General features: G+C 39.4%; 1 protein-coding gene across 5 annotated transcripts in view; it reads left to right on the top strand.

Moving 5' to 3' along the window:
• The window catches only part of znf423 (zinc finger protein 423), a 219,171-nt gene that overhangs the window by 119,637 nt on the left and 80,460 nt on the right, over nucleotides 1-19,074 (top strand). Inside the window, exon 19 of one of the 5 annotated variants that reach the window (XM_015049207.1) lies at nucleotides 12,897-13,094. The exons of 3 other annotated variants lie outside the window; for them this stretch is intronic. In XM_015049207.1, coding sequence (XP_014904693.1) covers nucleotides 12,897-13,051 — 155 coding nt within the window. In that variant the 3' untranslated portion in view covers nucleotides 13,052-13,094. Of the gene's footprint in view, nucleotides 1-9,996; nucleotides 10,073-12,896; nucleotides 13,095-19,074 lie in introns of those variants that run through there. One more of the 5 variants, XM_015049208.1, reaches the window with a different exon arrangement.

Here is a 19,074-nt window from a genome sequence, read left to right as displayed (position 1 = left end):
AGAAGGGAAACCGCTGGTGCTGCTGTTGCATCTCCACATGGAATAAGCGATATTCTTGTTTTAGGCAGCTTTCATGTGATATATTTATCATGGCATAATAATGCAAGAACACATTCTCAATGATCAACAAACTTTAAAATCTAATGAACATTTAACACTGGAACTGGAAGACATTTTAAATATCCAAAACAAATTAATATAACAACAGAAACTTCAAATAAATGGATTTTCAAACCTCGCTAAATTGCCCTTCAAAAAATGGACCAGATTTATCAAGTGGTCCAGACTGAAGACTTTTGTCTTCTTGGTTTTGGTAGAAAAAATCAAGAAAACAACTAGGCTCGTTTTAATTTATCATGCAATTAATTGATTTATTGTTTATTCTGACAAGCCTAAATGGAACTAGCACTTTTTTTTTAAAGCAACTAATCCCATCGTGATCAGAAAACAAACGCATCACATTTGAAACTTTAATTTTTAGTTCCTTGTTGTGTCTGAAGTTTTTCAACACATTTAATCTCCAAACGACCAAAACAAGTCCAAATTGGGTCATTCTGGGATGTTTGAAAACGCATAAATAAATAAATATAGTTTTGGTCTAAATAACTTCTTCCTTAAACAGACTTACAAAATAGTAAGAAAATCTGTTGTTTTGCTTGTATTTTTGCAGGGTAAGATGTGACTGAGGCCAGTATTAATATTAATGTTAATAAAACAGACTGAGGCAGGGTGTTGGGTCGCACTCTGATGGTATGAACACGGGAACAGATGACGGCCACCCCCTCCTCCTGTCTTCATCCCTCCCTCCATCCATCCTTCCCTGCATCCCTTCCTCCCTCACCACCTGGAGCCAGCGAGCTGTGACACCAGAGGGAAGGAGGGAGTGATGATGGAGGGGCAGGGGACTGGAGGAACGGAGAAAAACAGGGGAGCAGGGAGGGCTGGATGGAGAAGCAAACCAAGGATCTTCAGTCAATTAAATCGAACAAGAAGATGAAATTATCTTACAAACCAAATTCATGTCATCGTTGGCATCACATTGTTCTAAAAGTTGATTTAATTTGGTCAAAAAAGAAAAAAAAACACAATTCTGAAAGCAAAAAGAAACAGCACAAAACTAAGACAGAAACAGATAAACAATAATTAAATTCCTGTCAATGGCAAGAAAACAAAGTGTTAGTAGAAACATAAGTTCAGGGCCAGTCAAAGCCTTTTTGGGGCCGTAGGCAGATTTTGATTCAGGGCCCCCATACTAACATATCAACACCAGATGCTTCATCATTCCTGGGCGACACTATGCATCCAATATACAGAGATGGTTAGAAAACCCAAAAATTATACTCACGAAAGAGTAGAACTACTTCAACATATTTTTACTCAAATAAAAGTAAAAAGTAGCCGTCCAAGAAATTACTCAAGAAAGAGTAAAAGTACTTGGTATAAAGTCTACTCAAGTACTGAGTAACTGATCAAATTATCAATCATCTAATATTTAAAAAATATATAATCAGACGGACCAAAATATAAAGTTAAGTGGAAATTTTTGGTATTTTCAGAATGAAAATGACCATAATTCATATAAGTAACAAAAAATAACAAAATAAGGCAAAATAAAAATGTTCCAAATCAGTTTCTTTGAATAAAAAACTTATGAAACTTAAACAAAAACTGTAGGTGTGTGTCTGTGTCTGATGAATTTTTGGTTAAAACCTGTTTGTTTTTCATTCAATGGGTAGAAAATCCAGAAATTTTACTCAAGTAACAGTAGAAATACTTTAAAATAAAATTACTGAAGCAAAAGCAAAAAGTACAGTATAGCAAAAGTATATATTTAAAAAAAAGTTACACAAGTAAGTGTAAATAGTTACTACCCAACTCTTCTAATATGCCTACAATTATTAACAGTAATTTGCTTATACAATATTAGTGTTTTGGCTGTTAATAACAGTTTTGAGTGTTATTGATTTTTACTTTACAGGAGTAGCAAAGATGTTCCCTCTCAAACTTTAATTTTGTAATGAAAAACAATAAATAAAGAAGAAATAAATACCACACACAATCAAAACCATAGATAAAACAAAGCATGAAGTCTCTGTAAGCAAAATTGCCTTTCAAAAAATATTAATAATTAGAAGTAAATGATCAAACTCATGTTACTTTATCATGTGATTAACTGATTGCAACAGGCTTAGCTGTACGGTTCTCCCAAACGTTACTTCAGGCACTGTGTGTTAATGTAGAAACTGTTAAATTATATCTCTTTTTGTCCAGATTAACCAATTCAGTAGCAGAATAAGCTGTTTAGCATTGACAGGGAGGCTTTAATAAGTGTTTTATGCTCAAATTGAGCCTCATTTTCCTCACAAATGTCATTTGAGAGCAAATAAACAAATTTATTTCCAAGAAGCATTGCTGGAATAAAGATCTGATGAACCAAACACAAATTTCCGTAATGAATTCCTGTACATCTGTCAGACTGTGACCTGTACGATAACTGGCGCTGTTGGCAGGATCGGCTGCGTTTGAATCCGGGAACAGAATCGTTTGGAGCTTCTTTCTTCCCCCCGTCTGTGTGTTTGTGTTTTGAAGGCTCGGAGGATGGTGGTCCCCCGGAGAGCTCATTTTGTCGTCTCCTCGCTTGATTTACCTTCCTCTTCTTCTGCAGTTTATTACCAGTCATTACAAGCTGTTTGGAAACCTAATAGGACACGCTGACAAATGGACTGGGAGAGACCCAACCAGGATCAGCATTCCTAACGCGGAATAACAATCAGCGTGTGCTTTTGTTCCTCCTCGGGATGTTTGTATGTGCAGCATCAGCGATCTTAACTTAAGGATATATGTTTTTAAGAAATTATGAGTTTCTTTAAATCTTCTTCTGTTGCTCTGTTCATCATACAGAGAAAGTCCAGATATGAAACACTCTCTCTCTCTCTCTCTGTGTCCCACTCTCTTCAGCTCGTCCAGGTGTGGCTGCACCAGCTGCTAAAGAGAACAGGACACTCACACACACACACACACACACACACACACACACACACACACACACACACACACAGTTCCTCTCCATCTCTGCTGGCTAATTGTCAGAAGAAAAACAAGGCGCTTTGCCTTTCTGCGCTTCATAAACAGGGGCCAAGCAACAATTAACTCCCTGCTTAATTCACTAACTATTCTGAATTCATTTTCTCCCGTGACAGCCGCATCTGTCACAGCTGGTGCCAAGTGGCTGTGGTGTGTGGGTTCGCTACAGACCGCTGCAGCAATGGAACAAAGTTGTGACTTTGAGCAGAAAACACTTTCTAAGGCTACGTTCACAATGCAGCTTGAAGTGACCCAAATCCGATTTGTTTGTTTTTGTGAAATCGTTCACATGTCCAAATATATGCGACCTGTATGTGATCTCCAGTGTGAACTGCAAACGCCCTCTACTTATTGCGCAGTAGAGGGCGCAATAATGTCACACATAGGTGCTCAGTGTTTTACCAACCACGATAAAAAGGAAGAAGAAGAAGAAGAACTGCTCTGTGTTTGCGGGGATCTTATGATTTTAAAGTTGTCCAACCGGAGCCGGCACATTAACAACTTAATCCTTGTTATGGTCCACCATGGCTGCTGTTTTTCTTCCTGCTTGTTCGCCTCAGGACACAGAAAAGTTTGTCGAGTATCAGTGACGGTCAGGTCGGATGAATGCGACCTGGCCATTCAGATTCAGGTCAGATTTGAAAATATCAGATCTGTATCTAATTTAGGATCACATATCCAATCAAAAAATCTGTTCAAACAGTCATGAAAAGATCAGATACATTAAGTTTAAAAAGGTCTGATTTGGCTCACTTCAGGCTGCAGTGTGAATGCAGCCTTAGACAGAAAATGGATCACAAGGTGTTTGATTTCCACATCTTCATCATGCAGGACGTGTTTCTACAAACAGGTGTAAATCCTTAAAATATGATGATCCTCTGGTTGTTTGTTTTCCTGTTGGGGAGAAGTGACTTCTAATTTAAGTTAATTGTCAATTTAAAGTCATTTATGCAGCAAAACAATAAACAAAAGTAATCTAAAAGTTCGCTGCAAAAACACCAAGTCATGCCAATTATGTTTGATCTAGTTTTTAGTGCAATTACTCTTAAAATAAAATGAAACAAGTAACTTTTCAGCAAGTTGTACAAGCTTGTTTTATGTCAATAATTCCTTAAAAGTTAGTTTAAAAGTACTTGTTCCACTGGCAGATTCTTTCACTCATAATACAGAAAAATTGTCTTGTTATAAGTGAAATAATCTGCCAACTGAACAAAACACAACACTGGAAGATATATTAAATAACCACAAAATAACTCCACACAATCGAAACCATGAATAAAATTGATTATGATCTCTCTGTAAACCAAATTTACCTTCAAAACTATAAATAATCAGAATGGAAAATACTGAGCTCATTTTAAATGAGCATGTGATTAATTGCTTATAGCGACAGGTTTACTTGTCAGTCAGTCACAGAATTTAAACAGAACAGAATAATTAGTTTCTGAATTTAAAATTGTGACCCTAAAAATCGGAATCGAATCAAGATGGAGAACCTTTACCTTCACACAGTCGCTCTAGATCCACCAGAGTCGAATTATCCTGAAATCAGTGAATAAACTGGAGGAGTTTGTTGTGATTGCAAACCAACTGAGTGAAAAACAACAGGAGAGGCAAACAAACAGATGCAGACGAAGGAGAGTGCAGGTGAAAGCCGATCAATAGTTAAGAATGAGGAAAGAGAGAGCGACGCGGCATGATCGGATGGATGGAGATGGATAAAGAGAAGGATGGAGGGAGACGGGGGAGGACGAGAGCGATCTCTGGCAGCTTTTGGCTCGCGCTCCGTCCTCTCGCCGAGCAGCTGGACTTCATTAGTGGCTGGTGTTAATTACTGGGACCGGACACGCGCACGTCCGCACACAAAGCGGATCTGCAGCGCGCTGCGGTGCGGCGCGCGCACAGCCGCGCATCCGGTGATTCAGGGTCACCTTGTTTGGACCAGCAGAGAGACGGAGAGGTGGTGCCAGACTGAAAAACAGAAACCAGAGGAGCTCACACACATGGAGGAAGCTGCTGTGGGACTTATTTATTTATTTCTTTATTAGTTTATCAATGTGGTGGTTCAGAAGTTGATTAGTAGAGTAATTAGTGATGGCGGACATAGGCCTAACATAATAAGCATTTAATCAATAAATCAATTAAGTGCATGATGAATTAAAATAGGCTCTGTTGTTTTTCTCTTTTCTTTTTCTCTTTCAACCAAAAACTAGACGCCAGAAGTCTTCACTCTGGTACTTTGGTCTCAACTAGCAACAGTTTTTCTTACAGGGACTTCAGAATGAATTTTATTTGTTGTTTCTGTTGTTTTGTTTATTTACTTTGAATGTTTAAAATGTCTCACAGTTCATTAGAATTTAAAGTGTATTGATCTTAGAAAATGTGTTCTTGCCATCACCATTGCCTGAAAATGGTCTCAAAACAACAATACTATCGTTTATCCTGATAACGTCTGGGACAATTTATCGTCCATCAAAATTTCTTACCGTGACCGGACAAGGCGGTTTTGATCTGAAAAACTACAAACCAGTCCAACCATAGATTAAGCAGGAGAATAACTACTAAAAGTTCATATTTTTGTCCAAAATTCCTGTTTTCCATGTTTTCATATTTCCACTTGGATCTCAACTGCTTCTATAACAGCCTAAGCACTTAAAAAACACACTCAGCTGTTTTTTGGTGGGGGAATAAGTTAATGTTTTTTGGTGTTTCAAATAACCACCCAATTCTTAAGTGACATTCTACTTGCTCTGCGCTGTTGCCTAGCAACCCCTGCCAGGCCCAACCCGTTACCTAGTTGTTTTGTTGGTTGTGCAGGAGGCTCTACTACTGCTTTTCAAAGATATATGATTGTATAGTTGTGGATCTGTTTGTAGTCATTTTCACGTGCGAGTGTAAACATTGAGTTGGGGGCGTGGCCAGCAGCAGCTCATTTGGATTTAAAGTGACAGAGACCCTAAAACAATCTGAAAAGAGAGCAACTGGCAGAACTGAACAGATATTACATTATCTAAGAATGATTTATCTAAGAAAGTGTAATAAATATGTTTTGTATAGGCCACAGAGCCTTCCTAACCCATTCAAGAAAGCACAACAGGTCACCTTTAAATAATTGTAGCCAGTGTTTTTGACATTTTCTTTAAATTAAAGCCTTAAAAAGTTTCTCTCCATCATCTGGTGAGCTGTTTAGTTTTTGTCTCATTGTTTGTTTTCCGTTTCTGATGTTTTCCCCCTCTGGCTTCACTGACGTCATGTTTCAGGAGACTCCCTGCTGTTTGAGCATGTGAGGGGAAGAAAAAAGGGATAAAAATCCCATCAAAGCAGAGAAGATGAAATCCATGTGAGGCAGGAATTAGAGAGGTGTGTTGGAGTTCATTTAGAAATATCTGCAGAATAAATCAGCTTCCTGAAAGCTGCAGCGGTCGGGGTTTGTCTGGGTCTTACAGTGACTCACCGAGCCGAGCGCCGAGTCACACCGAAGCAGTCGAGCTGCAGAGCAGAGGATCCGTCACTCTGGACTCAGAGGCAGTTTGTTTATTTATTTAAATGTCTGGAAACGCCCAGAATTAAATCTATCCATCCATTCATCTCTTCTTTCTTCCTTCATCTCTTCCATCCTTCCTCGGTTCTTTCCTTAATTCATTCCTTTTCTCCTTCCTTATTCTCTGTTTTCCGTCCATCTTTCCTTCCTTCATTCCTCTCTTCCATTTGTCCTTTCTTGAATTCGCTTTCATCCGTACTTCTTTCCTTCCTTTTTTTCTTCCTTCCTTCTCCTTCCTCTCCTCCCTCCTTTCTTTCCTGCCTTTATTCCTTCCTCCCGTCTTTTCTCCCTTCCTCCCTTCCTTCGTGCCTCCTTTCCTACTTCCCTACATTCTTTGCTTCTCTTCCCTCTTTTCCTTCTTTCCTCCCTTCCCTTATATCTCCTGCTCTCTCCAGGACAGACTCATAACGAATCTAAACCACATATTTGTATTTCCTCTCTGAACTTTGTAGTGAAAACATGAAACTCAGTTCTGATTCATCACATGAACCCGGCTGTGGTCCTGCTGATGTTTCCAGGTGGGATCCGGCTTCATGGTGGTTGATTTAAAACAGCCTCCATCACAGCAGGAGGCGGGACCCTCCGTCCTGCTGTGACGGAGCCTGAATTATAACCAATATTCTTATTTTTTATTTTATCTTAATTACACAACAGAAAACAGGAGGAGGAAAGCGCAGTCATGAAGAAGAGAGGAATGTTAAAACAACGCTGCAGACTGCGGCTTTTATCTTCTGTCTCTAAACAGATGTCTCTTTATTGCAGCACAAAGGCCTGCTGACAAACACACATGCACACAAACCTACACACACACCTCATCCTGAATAAATCAATGCGTTCTGGTAGCTGTGATTTCCCAGGGTGCTTTGCTCTAACCCCCTCTGGGTGAACAAGGTGACAAAGCGAAGGAGAGACCCTCGCCTTTACTGCCCCGTTTTTTACCCTCTGTTTGCTTATTCTACACTGTGAATAGATTTACTCTATTTCTATTTTTTTTTCTTTTTTCACAGTTTTGAACAAATTATAGAAGTTTTTTTTTTTCTTTAATTGCATTCATTGTAAAGTGCAGCAAGTTTCCATTCACTGTAAAAACACAAAATCTTACCATTTATTTAATGAGAAAATGTTTATTTCAGTCTTCAGTGACTGAAATAAACATTAAAGAACCTCAGTCACACACGCCAGTCACCACAACCTCACCTGTGAAGGTAAAAGTTGCCACTTTGTTTTCACCTTTGTACTGAAAGCTTCTTAGTTTTCATTTAGTTAATTTCTGATGCACATCTCTTGTATCTGATAGCTTATTTGAACCAGTTTTACAAAATGGTAGCTCACGCAGGAAATGTTGCCATAAAATATTCGTCAAAATCGCAACAGGTACATATTAGATTTATTCTGTGTGTAAGTATAACTTTAAAGTTGTTGGCTCTTTTTTAGAAGAAAATCATCAGCCTTATTCATAATGCAGCTTGAATAAAAAGTCTGATTTACTCTTTCTGAATGGTGAACTCATTCATAGTCTGATCAGAACCAGCGTTAAATCTTCTTGCATCTGCAAACAGATGATCTCACAGCTTCTCGAGGCGTCTTTTACATTTTTTAACCATAACAGTATTCAGGGCATGTACATAATGCAATAATAAAGCTCTGAAAGCAGAGAAAAGGAGGATAAAGTAGCAGGGTGTCTGCGACTGATGCACATTGTCCCACACAGCATTAAACGCCTCACCTGCGGTGCTCGTCACCTGGATGTGCCGCCTCTGTTCTCTGGCGGTTTTTATGATCTGCAGCTTTATGTTATTAAATCTGCTGTATGGTTTAAGGAGAACGGCAAGGTGCTTCATCCTCACTTCTTATTTATCAGATTTTGTTTTCAACGCTGCCCCTCCTCGTCCTCCTGGATGGGAGACGGATCATTTGCGTCTGAGCCAACCTGCTAATGGTGGATGGCAGGAAACAATATACTTCATGCCAAATATGCACACATGCACAGGATTTGTACCAACAAACATAAACATTCATCTGGAAATCTGCATGCTGACACATTCCCTCATTTCCATCCATATGTACACATCCAGATATACAACATTCCCACTAATGCATCTGCATGCTCCCCGCTGCATTGCTCCTGGTGCTGGGCTCCTTCTCTGCTCTGTGCCGGTCCTCCTCCGCCCCCACCGCCTCCTTCTCCTTCTCCCAGTACAGCTGGCACGCTCAGCTGCCGAGGAGCGCCATAATTATCCCGCCGGAGACGCACACGCCTGCACACGCGCACACAAGGCTTCCCGCGCACATGACGGGCGCTCGTCTTCGGCGATCCGCGCCGCTCCCTGCTGCTCTCCGTCACTACCGGGGCTTCATTAGAGTGTGTGCACCGTGTTTATGCGTGTGTGTTGTGTGTGTGCCGATGCGTGGCGCCTTTGGATGCCGTCCAGATGTTTTTTCTTTATAGTTGAGGAGCCGGGCGTGTCCTAGATGCAACTGCCCTGCACTGTGTTTTAAACTTTTCTGTCTGTCCTACATATAACGTCATTTTTCTTGCCAGATATTTACACCAGCGTCCGGTCTAATTAAGCCGTCATGTAGCAAAGCTGTGAAACAGCAACTCAGCACCTCAGTCACACATGCAAGTCTCATCTTTGGCAAGCAAACCTTTGTTAACAATAAATCTAACAGAAAACTGTAATACAATAATACAGGAGATCTTTCCTGCCAATAGCCATCACTGTCTACAATAACTGAAGAATCTGAACTGATACGAGTTTAATTTCCCTTTTGGGATCAATAAAGTATTTCTGAATTTTGAATTTGAATTTGCTGGCTAGAGTAGACCTTTAGAAATCTTAACTTTAACAGAAATGCCACCTTCTGACCAAGATGTCAAAGTTAGCTTGATGAGAAATTTATTTTTCTGCAGATGATGATCCTGTTGATGTTAAAGAAGGTAGTTCAGAACTCTGTAAGTTTTTAAAATAATCTGTTAGTGTCAATTCCTCCTTTATTCACAGTTCCAGCCGTTATCTTTTTTTAGGAAAACGTTCTGTCTCTAAAATCTTTAACGAAATGGTTTGTGTAAGTACTATGGAGTAGCAGTTGCACAAACTAAAAGACCAGTCGGTTCTTTGCTCTGCAGTGACTTGTTACATATCAAGTTGATTTTTTCCAAGAAGATGAAAGAAGATGAAAGATGAGGAATGTTGAGACGCTTTACCAAGGCCGAGAAAGAGTCACACGCTGTTAGACAAAGGGCCCATAGTAAAGAGCTACATTTTTGATTCTGTTAGACACCAAGGTTCATTTCTCACGAAAAAGAAACGTTTTCTCAGGCCACAGAGACATGGTGTGATTTCAGGGAGTGTGATTTTGGTCCCCAGTGGAACCGAATCTACCGGACTGTCGTCTGCACTGTCCAAGGAGATGCTGCTGCTTTGGGTTTCCATGATAAAACATGTAAGGATGAGTTGCTAAAGATACTTTTTCCATAATCGGAGGCAGATATGAGGTAAAGGAGCAGGACAGATGTCAGTCATTACCTGTACAGGTAGACATGGTCTCATCCACTGGAAAGAAACTAAAAATGTATCTTCAGGAAACTCAGATCAGTTTAATGTTATGTCTGAGAAACAGTCCTGATTTCAATCTGACTGGATGTTTGTGGTGTAAACCGGAAACAACGCTCCGTCACGAGGGAGGAGCCGGTTTAGGTTTAGGTTTAGGGTAGCCATATTGGGCTGCTTTACAGGTTAAAACGGAGCGTCAACTCATCATTCTGACCGAAAAAACACGACACATCATGTAGAAAAAGAAACAGTCCCGCTTTGCGCTGCAGCGGCGGGTTCCAGTCCGTCTCTTGTCAAAGTATAATTACAGGTGCGTTCAGGTGAAGGAGAGGCTGAGGTCGGGGCGCCGCTGTGTCCGCAGGTTGGAATTGTGTGTTTGTGAGTGTGTGACGGGAAAAGACTGTGATTGGCGGTAATTGTGTGTATTTATAGCATGATTGGCATTCGGCGTGTCGGTGTGTGGGTTCGCTTTGTGCCGGCCCACCGCGGCTGCGCCGGGTGGGGCCGCAGGTCTGATTCCCGGTGCCACTTTGTGTCAGACTTACCGCCGAGCCAAAAGCAATTCAGCTTTGTGGAAAAAGGCTCTGGAAACGCCTCCCACCACTCCACTTTCAATCCGAGCTTTTAGTGCCGCAGGAAACGTGGAACAAAGGCACCTGCATCAGTCACATGGATTGGCGCTAAAGAGCGACCGGCGACATGCTTTGACTGCGTCCCTGTGTCACTGAGACAATTGAGCTGCTGATTGCAGGATTTCTTCAGGCCTTTCCTGCTTTGGTAAACTATTGCCCTTTACTTTTTAAAACTATGCGCTTTACCGTCAGAAGAAAAAGATATAAATCGCTGTTGGGTTGTCAGGTTAAGTCGTTGAATTGGCATTTGAGTCCTTTCATTTCGGTGAAACTTGAGAATTATTCATTTAAAATGTCAAATTAAGACAACAGTGAAGTTTTAATTACAGTTCAAGGAAGACTGCAGTATCTTCTGGAGTTCTGACAAGATTGTAAATTTAGATTTTGAACTCTTAAAGCAGCCAAATATAAGAGATTTTAGAGGAGAAGTCAAGTATTCACAGGCGGCAGTGGTCAAAAAGCCGCACAAATACTGAGGTTCAACTGTATGAAAAGGTGGTGATTTACTTATTAGGACAGAAAAAATGACTCTTATTATTAAAGTTATTATTATTATATCAAAGATTTGTTATTTCATACATAGAATAATGTAAATCATAATTGAAATATTGCTTAAATACTTAAAATTTGAAATATTAGAAAGAAAACTGCTGTGTAGTAGTATACTTTGGGCATCAAGAGTTAAAGAAATTTGTTTTCAAATTGATCAAATGTTCTTTAAATCTTATGTCCACTAATTATATATTTTTTCGTTTAGCTCTAATTAACAAAGGTTTTATGCTAGAATCAGCAATAATTTCTGCCGATCTCCGTTTTTGGTAAGAAGCTGAACATCATTTTCCCAAAAAACCTTCAGGTTATCAAGTTTATGCAGAAATAGTTGCAACCTAGAGAAGAAAGAAGACGATTGTGAGGGCATCTGTGTTGCCAAACATGGAAATAGGAGCTTGTTTTGGATTTCTGCTGCGACAAAAAAAAACAAGACAAATGCGAAGCTGCAGATGGGGTTGAGATGAAGGAATCAGACTGTTTGTTCAAGTTCCAGTTTCTCTTGAGTTAACCGAAGAACTGCGCGGCTAACATCCATCTGCAGTTAATATCATCGCCAAACAAAGATCAGCAGTTTCAGCGACGGCTCTCAGGCTCCAGCTGGATTCTTGTGCACAGAAACAAACAGATATATTTTATTCCGTCTGCGTTGGTCGGTCGGTCGGCTGGTCACCGCCGCAGCAGTAGACGCAGGTTAAGATTGGAGATGCGTCTTGGGCTCGGTGATGGGAAATCCTCTCCCACATAATGAGAAGCGAAGGGACCGGTCGGGCAGAGTTGGCTTCTGTTCCTCTGTCCTCTTCATCTTTAATCCCCGCAGCTTCTCTCCTGCACTCCATCATCATCCTCCCCCCACCCCAAACACACTCTCATCCTCTTCATTGTCCGTCAAACCCCCCTCCCCTCGAGGTAACAGGTTTACCCCAGAGACGTTTCCCCTTTTTCTCCTGCACACACAGCACTCGGGGCCTCGGCAGAAGTGTAATTTCCCCAGTGTTCTCCCTAACCTGGAATATCTGACACTGTGACACCAAAAGAAAGGGGCTGGGAATCTGTGTGTGTGTGGGTGTGTGTACCCAGACGTGCATGAAAAGATGTGAAATGTTGCAACCGAAGGGAGGTCTGATGGTTCAAAGGGGGGGCGGTGGTGTTCAGTTTGTTATTTTTGACTTTGTGAGCGTTTCCAGGAGGTTCTGACGTTCAGAACCAAGCTGGACGAACCAGAACATGCGGCTAACTCTCAGGCACTTCCTGTTTTATTCAAGGTCACAGATAGAGATGCAAACAACTCAGACGTGGGTAGTAACTAGTTACATTTACTCAAGTACATTTACTCGAGTGACTTTTCTGAAAATAAAAATACTTTTAGGCGTATTTTTACTATGATGTACTTTTTACTTTTACTTGGGTAAAAATATGTTGAAGGATCACTGCTCATACTGGGTACTCTGTCCACCTCTGATTATTAGATTAAATTGAGCTCCAGTTGATTAACTTATAACGACCGCTTAGACCTTTTTTGGTGTATTTCAGCCACCATCCAGCAGAGGGCACCACTGGTCATCCTTAAACGGAGCCAGTTGATACAGAAACAAATATGGCGGCGGTATCCCACAATGGAAGAAGAGAAACAGTCCAAACTGAGTCTGGTTTGGGATGAAAAATGCTCTTTTTCCTGTTCTGTTTAGAAACATAACAGAATTTTCTTTCATTAAAAAAACTTTTGTGCTAATTTTAATTTTTCTGATAAAAAACTGTGTCTTTATTCTGCAAATACAGTGACTGTATTTAGCTAAACAAAAATTATCCTAGCTTGGCCTTGATACTTCATTGTACATTTCACAGAAGAGATGATTGAAATAAAAGCTACATTTTAAAAATATTTTCTGTCATTTGTAATTTTTTTTTTTTTTTTAGAAAAGAAATGTTTGGTATGAAAAAGAGGGAAGGTCAAAGATCCCTCTAATCAGCGATGCCACCATGGGCGTGTTCACACTGCAGCCTGAAGTGACTCAATTCCGATTTTTTTGGCAATTCCGATTTTTTTGCCGGGGCCGTTCACACTGCCAGTAAATGCGACCTGTATGCGTTCTGCAGTGTAAACGGGCAAACGACCTGAAGTGTTCCGCATGCGCAGTAGAGGGCGCCATAGCGTCAGCATTCTCAGTGTTCTGGCAACCACCATAAAAAAGAAGAAGTGCTCAGTGTTTGCGGAAGTAAACATGGAGGCTAACGGTGGAGCACAGCTTACGTATTTGAAGTTGTTGTCCGGCCGGAGCAGCATATTAACAACTTAATCCTCATTATAGTCCGTCATGGTTGTTGTTTTTCTTCCCACTTGCGCTCATCAGGACGCAGAATAGTGAGATTTGTTGAGAATCAGTGACGTTCAGTTCGGATGAAGGCGACCTGGACGTTAGGTCGCATTTGAACCGGATACGTATCGGATATGGGTCACATTCGAAAAAGAATCCGACCTGTGCTGTTCACACTGCCATGAAAAGATCGGATACAGGTCGCACTACGTCAAAAAAATCGGAATTGAGTCACTTCAGGCTGCAGTGTGAACGCACCCAATGTTGACAGGTGGAAAAATCTGAAACATCCAGAATCGAGCTGCTTTCTGTCAGCACCGCTTCTCCAGTTCTTAAAGTCCAGCTGTCTTTTATAAGACATCCGTCTCGCTGTCCGTCTCGCTGTCCACTCGTCCCCTTGATTAAAGTGCGGACAAACAGCTTTTGGATCGATAACTTCCCACAAGCAATATTTGGTATCGATGTGTGTCCTCCTCATTACCGCAGCATGCTGTCCTCTCCATGGACCTGAATTATTCACACACACACAGAGTCAGGCTTTTCGCTCCTCCGTCTCTGTCATCTGTCATTTGTTTTCCCTTTTCTATTTCTCTGACTCCCTTCAGCTTTCTTATTTCTGTCTGGATATTTTCTGTGTTTAGCAGATTGTCTCATTTTCTCATTGTTGCATACTGGGAGGACTAATGAAGCCGTAGAAGTGACATTTAGCATCAACAGTGTGCAATCAGTGTCAGACGCAGAAATATGATGTGAATATTGCTGAATGAAAACGTATGACATGATGCATTTCAGTGCATCTGTCTAAATTACCTTCTGCGCACCTTTCCTGCTGTCTGAGCATTCAAACTATAATCGTCCTCCGTAATGGCGATCATAAAGTTTAATAGCTTGGTGCTGTTGTAGCCGTTAGCCACTTAATGTTGTAATTTAATGTGTGAAAATTGTTTTTAATGATGCTCCTTCTGAGTGTGTGTGAGGTCCCAGAAGTCCCATCATTTCTGGTCTGCAGGAAAAAAATAAACCTGAGTTTGATGTTAATTACAGATTCCAAAGAAAAAGAAGGCCTATTCAACTTTCCTCCTCCTGTTGCACGGACAACATTTTAAGAGACTACATGTGGGTCACTTTTCCAGGGAGAATAAACTGAAATCTGAGCCTATTTCTTAAAGATTTTGGACATACCCTTTTGCACATTGTAAATAATTAGATGAGTGTCTTATTTCCCAAATTCAACCCAATTTAAACTGGACAAAGTTAACCTGAGTCAATAGAAAAGTTAGTTTAATTTTTTTTTATTTCATTTATTAAGACAAAAACCCATCAAAACCAACCTGACCCTATGTAACATTTAATTGTTCCCTTTGGTAAATCTTGAATGAAAGGGGACCTGTTATGCAAATTTGTACTTCTCTGTTAACATAGGCTGTTTTCACACCTGATAGTCCGGAAGACTCAGTTCGATTTGGGACCAAAATTGGAAACTTTGTTGCATTTTCAGCTTGTGTGGTTTGCTTTCACACTGCACTGTGTCAAACAATCCAAACTAATAAAGAAAAAAACCTGTTCCCCCTCCGGCCTGTGGGGGTGCTGCACCAAGAACCACTGAGATTTTAGTGGTTGTAGGATTTGTCTTTTGTCTTTGGTTAAAGACCACAAACCATTTCTCCCTCTAGCATTAGACTTGCACCTTTGTTTCGGTTGTATGTACCCAGAATGCTCTGCGCTGTAATCCACTTCCGCCTCTGGTCCGCTTGGTGTTCATGTAAGCATTGTAATCCAGAGTTCACTTTGGATTACAATGTGAACTCTGGCCCACCAAGGTTTTTAAACTGACCAGAGTTCGCATTTTTAGTCCTCATCAGAGTTCGTTTACTCATTCAGAACTCCCCAAACAAACCGGACTTTCTATTCAAATAGACCAGAGGTGGATTAAAGTGGACTAAACAGAGTTGATGTGAATGCTCCCTAAAAACAACCAAAGGACTTAAAAAAAAACACTGAGCTGGTTTTTAGAACTTAATGTTTTTTGGTGTCTGGAACATGAGCCATTTCAAAAACCTGAATATTAAGTCGCAATCAACAGGCAGTGAACCGTTTCCTAGCAACCCCAGCCGACCCTATGCTCGTTACCTAGCAACCCAAGTGGAGCCTTAGTTTTTTTTAGGAGTTTAGTTTCACAAGCCAGTTTGCTGCCAACCCTCTAGAACCAAAGAAACAGCATCATGAAGTAAACTAAAAGCAAAGAAACATTATCATTTATCAGTCTGGAAAGGATTACAAACCGACTGACCAGCAGTGAAGTTCTGATATATTTTGTTCTACTCTGGTACAACTTAACGGAGGGAAATGGTAACCAGCTAACAGCTTGGTCGGCTTAAATAGTGAAGCTCCAAAACGAACCGGTGCAGCCTGCTTCTACAGAGCTTTTATTAAATACCTCTGGATGGACCAGATCCTTGTTTACACTGTAAAAACTGTTTTAATAAATGATTCAAATCCATCTTTGTTTTGAAACATTTTATTTTAGTCTAACACGAGCCTTTATTTATCCCACAGTTCTTAAAATTATTTGTATAAATTTAAAAATAAGCAGCTGTAATAAAATAAAATATTTGCGCAACTGACTTAAAGGTGCACACTTTCATAAAGGATATTAAGTAGAAATATACTACAGTAAAATTCAGGTTTACCGGTAACAATTTAAACAGTAACTTAAGCATACCTAGTTAACAGAATACAAGATAAGACTGTACACTATGGGGAAAATTTGTCCTATAAAGGGAGTAATACTTTATCGTTATAAATATTAACACTTAATCTCAGTGTTTACTATTTTTGCCAAACAGGAAAGTGACATTTTAAATTATGTAGTTATAAATGAGGGTTAAATTCTACCCTACTGATTGGTTTTGCTCTAATTATACAAAGACTAAAATTTTATCACATTGTAATTGTGATTTTTGATGTTACTGACAAATAACTGTCCGTTCAAAACATGTCGACTTGATATCTAAACTAGTAATGAATATTTTTCTTAGTATTGGTGTCAAGTTTGAAATGTTTGTATTTTAGTTTGTGACAACCTTGTTGTGGACCGGATATTTGGAGTCCTTTCAAAACGGTGATACAGAAACTTGTTTTTATGAGTTTTTCTAATTGTTTTTTACACTTTTGACTCTTTCTAATAATCTACCAATGTAGATAAAAGGACACGTCAAAGAAATAATTGAGCTTTTTTGTGGCTGTGTTTGAAAATCCTGACGTTTTTATTTTATTAATCAGCAGCAACTGTCTATAAAACACAGACAGTGGGACCCCTGCTGTTGTAATTAAAGGTGTCCTTGACAGAAAGGCAGGCCACTTTCACACTTTTCAAAATCAGAGCTCCTATTCGGACGCACACACCACCACAACCAGTTTGATGCTCCATCTGGTGAGTTCACTGACAGCTGGGAAAACTCCACATTTTATAGCTGACATGTAAACTCTACACCAGGGCTGGATTTACAAGGACCTGGGCCCCTCGGCGGGAGGCAGTCTTTGTGCCTTATGCACTGAAGATTAACTATTTTACTTGTGTTAGTCCTGTCGCAATACACAATAAATTAATTAATTGCATAATAAATTAAAATGAGCTTAATAATTTACATTTACATGATTTATTGTTTCTCTTTTTTCTCTCTTTCTACCAAAAACTGGATGACAAAAGTCTTCAGTCTGGTGATTTGGTCTCAAATAGTTCTTTTTTTGAAGGACAGTTTTTTTTAGTCTTCATAATTCATTTTATTTGTTGTTTTGCTTGTTTTGTATATAAAAAATGTCTTCCAGTTCCAGTGTTATATGTTCATTAGAATTGAAAGTTTATTGGTCTTTGAGAATGTGTTCTTGCATTATTACTAAATCATTATCATTATATTACTTGAAAATGGTCTCATATCAATATTATCGATTATCGCAATAACTACTGGGACAACTTATCGTCCAGCAAAATTTATCGTGACATTCCTAACCGATGCCTATTAACAGTAAGTTAATAGGTACCCAAAACATCAGCAGATATGAACTGTTGTATCGTAGCTTTAATACAGATATTGAAGCTACGATACAACAGCTTTAATATCTGGCACTAGCACCACCAGGGGGTGCCAGTGGGGCCTCAGGAAAAAGCAAAAATAAAAAAAATCTAATTTTTTTTTATCAGAAAATTATTTTTTATCATAAAATCAAATTTATGTATCTGTATTTCAAGCCATTATAATATACAAGTTAAAATAATTTATTGAAATATTATTGGACATCATCAGCTGCCAGTCAAATTTATCGACCTGCTTTGCTGCTCAAGCTAGCATAGCATGGGCAACAAAAATCAAAGTGTGAGGCAGCATTTATGTTAAACAAATGTAATAATTATCAAGAATAGAGAATAAAAAAACATTGTGAAAGTTGATGTTTCTTTATACATTTTGTAGTTTGCAAAGGGGGTTCCCAGTCAGTAGTTAATGATGATGATCATAGCATGGAAAAGCTTGGGAACGTCCGCTCTAGGAAACAATTCCACGTTGTTCCCCCCAAAAATCCAAAAATTGACTACAACCTCATAATTTTAAAACTCTTAAATATTTTTTATATTCATATAAATCCTAAAATAATACATCTCACAGGATTTGGGTTTGAGTTTTATATAAATTACAATGCTTGCGAAACATGCATTTATTTAAAAACAAAGAAAAAAAAAATATGGTTGTCTCCAAAATTGGAGCCCTGGGCCACCGCCCCTCTTTCTGATGTTTGGTCCAGCTCTGCTCACAAACAGAGGAGGGCAGAGTATCCAAACTCAAGTAAGAGTATCACTGCTTAAACATATTTTACTCAAGTTAAAGTAAAATGTGTCCATCTACAAAATGACTCAAGTAATTACTGAGTAACTGATCAAATTATCAGTCATTTAATATCTAAAAAAATACGTAAGACAGATGGAAACACAAACTTTAACACAAACTGCACGTGGGTGTGTCAGTTTTAGGTAAATTTTGCATTAAAACGGGCTTAATCTCCATTCATTGAAGGTAAAGTATCCAGAATCTACTCAGGTAAGAGTAGAGATACTTCATACTAAAATTGCTCAAGTAAAAAGTACAATGTAGTAAATCTACTCCTAAAAGTAACTTAATGTGACTGAGTAAATGTAACTACCTCTGTAAACAGATACAGGTAGTCTTAATGTGTGTAAATATAAGATGTGACCCTTTTTTATCTTTTTCTCCGGCCGTTTTTATCTCCTCCTCAGTGGAAACACCTGGAGGCGCCGTCTAGGCCTGTCACGATAACAAATGTTCCTGGACGATTAATTGTCTAAAAAATTATTGTGATAAACGATAATATTGTTTCAAGACCTT

The sequence above is a fragment of the Poecilia latipinna genome, unplaced genomic scaffold, assembly GCF_001443285.1.
Source record: "Poecilia latipinna isolate Pla-1442-1.1 unplaced genomic scaffold, P_latipinna-1.0 Scaffold933, whole genome shotgun sequence".
NCBI lineage: Eukaryota > Metazoa > Chordata > Actinopteri > Cyprinodontiformes > Poeciliidae > Poecilia > Poecilia latipinna.
The sequence above is the reverse complement of the archived record's forward strand: the minus strand, read 5'-3'. Positions and strand labels throughout refer to the sequence as shown.